This window comes from Mchenga conophoros, linkage group LG5, assembly GCF_057382185.1.
Source record: "Mchenga conophoros isolate Kocher_MC1m ecotype Shallow Benthic linkage group LG5, M_conophoros_male_GT1.1, whole genome shotgun sequence".
In the NCBI taxonomy this organism is placed as follows: Eukaryota; Metazoa; Chordata; class Actinopteri; order Cichliformes; family Cichlidae; genus Mchenga; species Mchenga conophoros.
Window position 1 is genome coordinate 34,163,292 of NC_140530.1, and position 6,815 is coordinate 34,170,106.

At 37.3% G+C, this 6,815-nt stretch overlaps 1 protein-coding gene across 1 annotated transcript; it reads left to right on the forward strand.

The window, feature by feature from the left end:
- The first annotated feature begins 3,366 nt into the window (after positions 1-3,366).
- On the forward strand, positions 3,367-6,373 carry LOC146574960 (elastase-1-like). The gene is made up of 8 exons (XM_085275065.1): positions 3,367-3,505; positions 3,726-3,811; positions 3,954-4,054; positions 5,124-5,249; positions 5,500-5,636; positions 5,730-5,872; positions 5,973-6,122; positions 6,257-6,373. Exons 1-8 carry the CDS (start codon positions 3,466-3,468, stop codon positions 6,263-6,265), a joined length of 792 nt encoding a protein of 263 aa, XP_085131191.1. The 5' UTR covers positions 3,367-3,465; the 3' UTR covers positions 6,266-6,373.
- The last annotated feature ends 442 nt before the right edge of the window (positions 6,374-6,815 follow it).

Below are 6,815 nucleotides of genomic sequence, written 5' to 3' on the forward strand. Positions count from 1 at the left end.
CTGTTAAACTTTGTCCAATAAGACTTCAGGGAATATATTTAATATTAGTAGAGCAAGTTAATGCTATGCTCACGTGCAAGAAGCAATGATGCAAAAATGTCTGCTCTGTCTGTCTGCTCCTGCAGTTTTCACAGGATTGTGTACAGTTCTGTAAAAAAAAAACCCACTACACACACCTAATGAATCAGTAACTTGTAAAACCATCTTTAGCAGCAATAACTTGAAATAATCTTTTTCCCTATGATTACGAATATGAATTTAGGCCCAGTCTTCTTCACAATGTTGTTTCACTTCATTAAGGTTTGCGGGCATTAATCCACAGCTCTCTTCAGGACCATTTTAAGGTATTTACTGATGGGGTCTTTGCAGCATCTTGATTGTTTTTCAGTCATTCAGCTATACATTTGTTGCTGCTTGGGATTGCTGTTTTGTTACATAATACAATATTGGTAAAGCTTTAGCTGTTGGATTACAGCCTCACTCCTGGCTCTAGGATACTGTGTTATACTGTTACTGAAAAACAAGCCCAAATCATCATCATCTCGCCACCATCGTGCTTGACAGTTGGTAAGAGGTGTTTGTATGAACATGCTTTGTTTTTGTCAGAAGTGGTGTTGTGCATGATGGGCAAACATCCACACTCTAGTCTTACTCTTATTTTTATTTTTATTCTTATTCTCAGTCTCCACTATACTGAAAGGTCATGCAAACCTAAGCCAGGCTGCCGTGTTCTTTTTAGAGAGAAAGGTTTTCACCCCTTACAAGCCACTCTTCATAAGTTTTGGGGGGGTTTTTTGTAATTGTACTTTCAAGAACTTCATTTACAAGAAATTCACATTTTTTTGTTTTATTCTTTTTTTATATGTTCAGTGCTGTGTTTGCCATGTGCTCTACTAGTGCAAATTGATTAAATAAAAAAAGAAACAAAAATACAGCTTTAAATTCACAGGAAAATGATGGACCGTAGGAAACAAAAAGATGGAATACAAATCAAATATTTGAGCACCAGACTGTCATAAGTGCCTTTAATGGCAACTTTTGTACTCATGCTTATTTGGATTTACCTTAAACTACTTTATATAGCTCTTAAAATGTCTGAGTTGTCTGTGTCACACACTGTATTGCCTCACTTTCCTCACAGAAATTCATTATCCAATGGTAAGTAATAACCGAATATCAGAATATCATGGAATGAGTAACTGTATTTGGTTGTAGTAACGCTAGTGGTTTCCTATTTAAATGATGTTTAAATCTGTCAGCTCCAGTCTGGCAAGAGTTTTTTAAATAGTGTCACATTGGCATAATCAACATTTACACTGCGTGATAGCCCTCCCCAACTTTCTATCACACACCCAACGCACAATCAGTGCATCTCATCCATCTTTTTTTCCAAACCTCAATTTCCTGCTCGTGTATGTGAGACATCTTTATGGGAACCAAATCGACTGTTCATTAATGAGGGAAGCTGTATCAAGAACAAACATCTTTAATTAACACATCCCCAGTACTTCCTGTCTTTGATCTCCTCGTTTGATTTATGCCTCTGCAAGAAAAGGTTGGGGTGGTGGAGGAGTACACAAGAAGTTTGAAAAGGACGAGGAGAAAATAATGAAACTGTGGAGCCTCTGTTGGTCAGGAAGTCCTACAGCATTAGGACCTTTCCCCTGTGTGTCAGGGGGGCAGCTCAATTACTAGGCAGCACAGCTATCTCTTTAATAGCCTGATAAGACAATAATCCAAAATCCATACAGTTTTAATGACTTTCTGTCTAATTAAGGACTGTTTTATAAAATATGGACACATCAGAGGCCTTCCTATTGTTCAGTAAGCTACTGTTGGTGCTATCAGCGTGACTAGTTCAGAACAAGTAAAAGGCTTTTAAAAAGTATAATTATATGTATTTTACTTAGAGACTTACTGTGCATAAATCATCAAGTAATCCATCTGTGATTCTAATGTTCAATGTCAGAGGGGTTATGATGAACTGAGGGAGAGAAATCACTTTTACCTCAGTTCTCACACTGGATTTAAACACAGAGTTAGGAATGGAGAGAACTCTTAAAAAATCTCAGTAGTAGCATTAGCACTACACTACAGACTGAATTTAAAATCGACCTGCATGAATATTTGAGGTTTTCAAAGCAAAGTCAGGACCACATCTGTCATCTGTCTGTATGACCAGGAATGTGTGTGTCCCTTTGTAGAGATGCCAAGTGTTTGTTAGTCTTTAGTCCCCTCTAGTGTTAGCCCATAATATTGTCCTGTTTTCAATTAGCTTTACAGTTCATATTTCTACTGTATCTATAAAATAATGTATACGCTTACCTTGCTCTGAATCATGAATGACTCTTTATACTACAAACAAAATTAAATTACCTTTTTAATATTACATTTAGTTTGACATTAGTAAATAATTGGTACCATCTAGACATCACACTCAAGTATTCCTTTAGCTTCGTTTCAGTTCAGTTTTTTTGAAACAGCTTCAACAAAAAAAAAACCCCAAAAAACTAAATTAGGCATGAATAACAACAATACGAATTATTGTCTTCTTTATCCTTCATTTCTTTATATTTCTAACTTTAGAAATATTCTCTTTAATTAATATACAGACCAGATGGGACAGTTGTAAAACATATTGTAAAATATAACAAAAGATTTACTTTCCAGAGACTAACATGGTCAGTCATACTGTCTAGGTGATTCTAGACACTAGAAGATAAAAAGTGAACCTGTTTTCCATTTTAATGTGTACTTTTGGAATATGCCATTACACCATTGATGCCACAGCCGTTTGCTTTCCCATGCTCACTTGATAATTCATGCTGGTTCAAATGGACATGTGATTATGCTGTGATGTAAGTCTTCACAAGATCTTGCCCTCTCTTACATCAGGCACTTTATTTTAAGATTTCATGCTGCACTGTAATGGGAATGATCTGTATTTAATAAATCATTGAGGACATTGGGTGAGAGGTAACAGTGTAGGTTTTCATACGTATCTGTCATACATATCTGATATGATGACATTATGATATGATTTATTGTCATTATTTACAGAATGAATCATTCTTACACTCCTTTTCTGACAAAAGTATTTTGAGAAAATATCTTTTCTGTAAGCTGTTGCCCAAAATAAGTGTGGTGCGCACTATTAGCAAGAATACATTTATAAATGTATTCCTTTTAACTGCTCTGAACCACTGTGACTCATTTTATCCAGCAATAAAACTGTCAATCCATGTGACATTGTTCATTTTGGACCACATTCAACTGACCAAAGCAGGGGATGTTTTTTTTAACTGGCTGTGATAGCGCTGTGTGACACAGACCACAGGTACACACCTGGGTTTTGTCACAGGGGAAAGACCAGTCACATTTTTCCACATCAGCTGAAGGTCAAGTTCAGGTATAAAAGAAGGAAAGCAGCACTGGTTCCTGCACAGACGTTTTGAGACTGCAAACATGCTCAGGTTTTTGGTGTTGACAAGTCTTGCAGCCTTGGGTAAGAAAATGACAGCAGACATTGTGCTATATAACCATTCATTATTGATCCGTCTGTCTCGTTTTATTCTCATACTCTCTGTCGTGCCCTGTACCGTCCGTACATTCACTCAGTCACTCTTTTAGCGACGATCATTTTTCCTTTTCCCGAAAGATGAAAGCAAATAACATTTTCAGATTTCTGTTAATGTGTATAAACTGATCATTATTTTTTTAACTAGTGCTGGCCGAGCCCAAGTATCTGATGAACATTGATCAAAGGGTTGTAGGAGGTGAGGTGGCTGCACCCAACTCCTGGCCCTGGCAGGTAACCCAGTATGACACATTCAATTGATTTTCACAATAAAAATGAAAGCATGTGGTCGTTCAGAGCCAAAATATCAGATTGTTAAATTAAACTTTAATTAAGCTTGAATGTTTTTACACAGAGATTTCTGTTTCTCCCTTAGATCTCTCTTCAGTACCTATCTGGCAGCTCCTACTACCACACATGTGGAGGAACTCTGATCCAGAGAGGCTGGGTTATGACTGCTGCTCACTGTGTGGACAGGTAACAAAATGATGAACTACAGGCTCACGCAGTATTCTTTGGCTGTAGGAGTTTTAGTTTTATTTGGGCTTATTATGTCATTTATCATGAAGTGCTGAAGAGGACCCAAATGCAAGGCGCTGGAGGTAGGCTTGAAAAACAAAAGGCAAGGGGTTTATTTTGGCTGATGAACTCCAGAAGAGAGAACAATCATAAATCCAGCAGCTGGTAGGAATGAGTAGGGATGATAGGCTATAAGTATACAGAGGGGTGACTGGTGAAAAGACACATTGGGGGGGAATGGGAGGCAGTTGAACACGATAAAAACTGAACACAGTTAAGGGGGTTAAAGGGATACAGACAGGAAGTAAAACTGAAATAGGAAAGAAAATAAACCTACAAAGGATAAAACAAGACATAACCAAAGGGGACTAATCCTAACCTAAATGCAAAGACCTGACAACAACTACAGGATAGGAAAATAAAAAGAGACTGACATATAAACTCAAGAGAGAGAGGATGATGACAGAAATCTTAGAAGTCTGGAAACACAAAGAACTAAACTAATCCCTACGAAAGCGTAAAGGAAACAGAAACCAGCGACCTAAAAAGAAACAGGGTCAGACTAGATTGTAGAAATAAAAACAGTATCCACACCCTAAATACAAAAACAGAAAAAAATTTTCACAGAATATTAAGGCAGAAAATTTAAACAAACAAACATAAAAAACTGGTTTAACAATGGACATAGTAAAACTAAGGAAAACCAACAAGGGTCCTCAAAACCAATATAAACTCCTCTACAGTAGAGGGTAAAATGAAATTCAACCCCTGACTTGAAAGTTAATGGGTTACTTCTAACCGAATACTTAGTTATGATTTATTTCCGTGTTTCATAAAGCCACCAGCATGAGGAAAAATCTTACAACCTCATTTGTAACTGCCACATTGAAAGAAAATTTGCTTATTGATTTAAAAGAAAAACAAACAACATGAATCAAACATAAACAAGAGTATAATGCAGTGAAATCCAACTTATTGATTGCTAACAATGTTGTGTTTGTTTTTGGATGTTTCTGAAACATTGCAGCCCCCGGACCTTTCGTGTCATTCTTGGTGCACATGACCTCAACAGCATCAGTGACAGAGAGCAGATCATAGCTGTCAGTGCCATTTATGTCCACCCCCAATGGGATGCTAACAAACTGTCTCAGGGGTGAGAAGTACCTTTATGTCTTGTATTCCTAAGCATTTTTTAAATTGTTTGTTTGTAGCTATTTATAACCTTTTTAAGTAATATTATGTTTGGCAAATGTGTTGATTTGGGGTCTGAATGTTACATTATGGATGTGGTGGGTCAAGGATATGAACATAATTCGCCTCCCAGAACTATTTTGGTTAGAGTTAGACAATTTAGACAATTTTAGAGGCTTTACAAAACAGATTTTGTTAACTCTCTACCTTAGGAATGATATCGCTCTGCTGAAACTGGCCTCAGACGCCACCCTGAACAATTATGTCCAGCTGGGCTCTCTGCCTCCCTCTGGCCAGATTCTGCCCAACAACAACCCCTGCTACATCACAGGATGGGGGCGCACTGCCAGTGAGTCGTTTGTATGATCTCCTATCAATATCACTGTCATAACTGGGTGTCTTCTGTAAAGACTAATGTACCTTACCATTTTATTTTGTCCAGCCGGTGGTAGCCTGTCTCCTGTGCTTAAGCAGGCCTACCTTCCTGTGGTGGACTATCAGACCTGCTCCAGCCCTAGCTGGTGGGGCAGCACTGTGAAAAACAACATGGTGTGCGGTGGTGATGGAAAAGAGGCTGGATGCAATGTGAGTTTCATCCTACAAAAAAAGAAGAAAACTATGCTGCCAGAAAGAAATACAGGATCATTTTACATAATTAAAATAATAAATCTTTTTTTTTTCCCAGGGTGACTCTGGTGGCCCTCTTAACTGCTTGAATGGTGGAAAATACTACGTGCACGGTATTACCAGCTTCGTGTCTGGTCTGGGATGCAATACTTATCAGAAGCCTACTGTCTTCACCCGTGTCTCCGCTTTCATTAACTGGATAAACACTGTTAGTATAAAAGGATTTTATTATCAGAGATATTCATGAAATTATTACAACTAAAAATGTTTTATAGAATTCATTTATCGTTATATCTCTAAGGTTGCAATGCTTAACCAATTTGAATGTTTTATGTTTTATAGATCGTCTAGTAAGCACAAGAATCGTTGACGCTGCAGAGACCGCATTCCATCATATTTTCATCTGTACAGACTCACTTGTCTGGTGCAATTCTGCAAAAATAAATGTAATTAACTTTGTGTGATGACTCATTTATCATCAGAAAGTTTATGCAATGGAAATGCCATTAAAAAGGTAATTTACTTAGGCTTAGACATCAGTCTATTCTACCCTGCAACAAGATGTGAATCAAGGACATTGGGGGGGAAAAGAATTAACTATCATTTATGAAAGTACGTAAATTATAGTGTTGACAGTAAATGCTGAACACTTGGGTACTGATGGAAAGTATAGAGGCACTTTTTTTGTCACCTCTGTGATTGCAAAAACTATTTGAAACAGCAAAAAAGTCTGAGCTAGACAACAGGTGTATGTCTAACCTCTGCCAAGCACAGCGGAGGAGGACAAAGGTCATCTTTTACTATGAAAAAGAAAAAAAAGAGATTTAGAGATTTAGAAATTCTGAGATGCCACAGGAATTACAAATTGTAATTATAATTTTTAGCTTTGTCTTTACTCATT

Excerpts from the sequence above, each read along its gene's own strand:
- LOC146574960 (XM_085275065.1), top strand. The coding sequence starts at position 3,466 with ATGCTCAGGTTTTTGGTGTTGACAAGTCTTGCAGCCTTGG. Across the intron at positions 5,250-5,499 it reads GCTAACAAACTGTCTCAGGG|GAATGATATCGCTCTGCTGA; the intron begins GTGAGAAGTACC and ends TCTCTACCTTAG. Across the intron at positions 5,873-5,972 it reads GAAAAGAGGCTGGATGCAAT|GGTGACTCTGGTGGCCCTCT; the intron begins GTGAGTTTCATC and ends TTTTTTTCCCAG.